Source organism: Mus pahari, chromosome 14 (assembly GCF_900095145.1).
Source record: "Mus pahari chromosome 14, PAHARI_EIJ_v1.1, whole genome shotgun sequence".
NCBI classification, from domain to species: Eukaryota; Metazoa; Chordata; class Mammalia; order Rodentia; family Muridae; genus Mus; species Mus pahari.
The window spans coordinates 29,905,930-29,908,016 of record NC_034603.1 but is presented as its reverse complement, the minus strand read 5'-3'; the positions used below and the strand labels follow the sequence as shown (position 1 = coordinate 29,908,016).

Sequence of the window (2,087 nt, the reverse complement as noted above, 5' to 3'; positions counted from 1 at the left end):
GAGTTCCAGGACAGTCAGGGCTACACAGAGAAACCCTGTCTCGAAAAAACAAAAATAAAATAAAATAAAATAAAACCAAATTCTTAGCTTCTTTAAGCTCCTGTGAACTCAGCATTATCTGAGGATAATTAATACTTTGCCTCACAAAAAAGTACCCTGCTCTGCCCTAAGCTCTGGCACACTGGAAGCGCTATATATGCTGGGCATTTTTTTCATCTGTGCTGATAGTATGTCACCTACTACCGGAATGTACCTTACCTTTTACTTTTTCTTCTTTTTCCCCAGCTATGACTCGAAACCAGAGATAAGGAAATCTGATTTTGAAAAAAATAAGAACTTTCCCCTTTGGTTGGATTCCTCAACACAGCCGATGAAAATGGAGCACTGCATTTCTTTTCACTGCTAGATCACTGTTTCCAGGAAAGAGTGGGAGACAGTCCGAGAGCGGTTGTTAAATGTAGACATAGATGACACCCATGACAGTAACACAGTGAGTCCCAAGATACAAAGTGGTGGTGGTGACTTACTAGACTGTTAGGTTTCCAGTGGCCATACCCACTGAGATAGACAGGGACCACATGCTTGCAGCAGATTCCTTCCTCAGCTGTGTCAGAAAGCATGACAGAGGTGCTTCATTCTCGTCTCCTAGAGGTCACAGGTGAGTCAGCCCTGCCTGGAGAGAGCATCTCCAAGTGGCAGTGTGGGCCAGCAGCCTGTGGAGCAGAGGACAGTTCCTTGCCTAGTCTTCCTTCACAGAAGCATTCGTTTAGAAAGCTGGCGAGCCGTGGGTCAAGCTTCAGTGATGCATCCTTCTCTTCGCTGACAGAACACACTGTTCACATTTCCTTCCCTCCTGAGGTGATATATCCTTAAAGCTAGGCTTTCCTCTGCTGACAAGGGGGCAGACTTAGTTTACTGAGCATCGAGACCCATTCCTCTCTCGGAAGGCTATGCTCCAGAGGCTTCGTTCCTCTTCACAGTACACATGGGAAAAACAATTGCTCCAGTTTTCCCATGTGGTACTTAGAACACATTCACAAAATTGGTTTTATTTCTTAATAAGGTGGGGACAGAAGCACTCCCTTGTGAGTGTCCCCCCAATTCTTCACTGTGAGTGGGAAATGTGCAGTTGCCTTTTCCCTCCCTGTCTTCAGACAGTAGGAGACTCACTCGCTGCCCTTCTGGTTAGTTGGCTTTGCACTTGTGGCACAGACGTTGGCAGGGCCACCCCGCTGGCAAGCACACTCCCCCAGCCTCACGGTGCCAGTGCTTCCTTGTGTGTAACAGCTTAGAGAGAAAGAAAGTTTTCTTAGGTGTTATTGCTTTTGCTCAGAATTTGCAAAAGGGTGTGTGTGTGTGTGTGTGTGTGTGTGTGTACACATGTACATATATAATTATTAATCACCTCTGTCCTTGGGGAAAGTCTTGAATGAACAGAAACTTTATTTCATTACAATATTGATTGTATAGAGGCACACTGTTCAACAGAAGAAGCAAAAAGGCTGTGTATAAGTTTTTGGTACTATGTACCATCTATGTTATTCTGAAGTATTCATGTACTTAAACCATATTCTATTTAATTGTGTTTGATTTTAAAAAATATATATATATATGAATTATATTTAAAATGGTGTCAACTTCCTGCTTTCAGGGCATTTCTGGCTCTCCTGTTGAAGTATATTGACCCTTCCTAATATTTCCACTTGTTTTACAAAACTCCAGGACATGATCCCCAGTTGGACATATCCTTGTGTTTGGGTGCAGACATAGACATGAGGTTTTAATTAGTGTATGTGCTGTTGTGGCATAGTCTGTTCTTTTAACAAAGTATTTCTATCCATTTCACATTGCTTCAAACTTTAAATGAAAAGCAACATAAAGACCATAGAGTAAAATGTGATTCTGAGAGTCTCCTGCCTTTGCATGTTTTAGAGTAAAAAAGAATATGTAATGCTCTTGGCTATTTAAACTAGTGGGTTTTGTTAAAATACTTTTCTAGTGATTTCTTTGTGCATTTTGTGCTTCTGAGGTCAAGATGTCAGTATTTGTAAGCTATGTCTAAGGGGAAAGAGCAAACCTGAGATTGG

The 2,087-nt window shown here is 41.9% G+C and overlaps 1 protein-coding gene across 1 annotated transcript in view; it reads left to right on the top strand.

Annotated features, from left to right (window-relative positions):
• The window catches only part of Akap10 (A-kinase anchoring protein 10), a 57,124-nt gene extending 55,496 nt beyond the window's left edge, over positions 1–1,628 (top strand). The window contains exon 15 of the mRNA XM_021211841.1: positions 286–1,628. Coding sequence (XP_021067500.1) covers positions 286–291 — 6 coding nt within the window. The 3' untranslated portion in view covers positions 292–1,628. The remainder of the gene's footprint in view (positions 1–285) is intronic.
• The last annotated feature ends 459 nt before the right edge of the window (positions 1,629–2,087 follow it).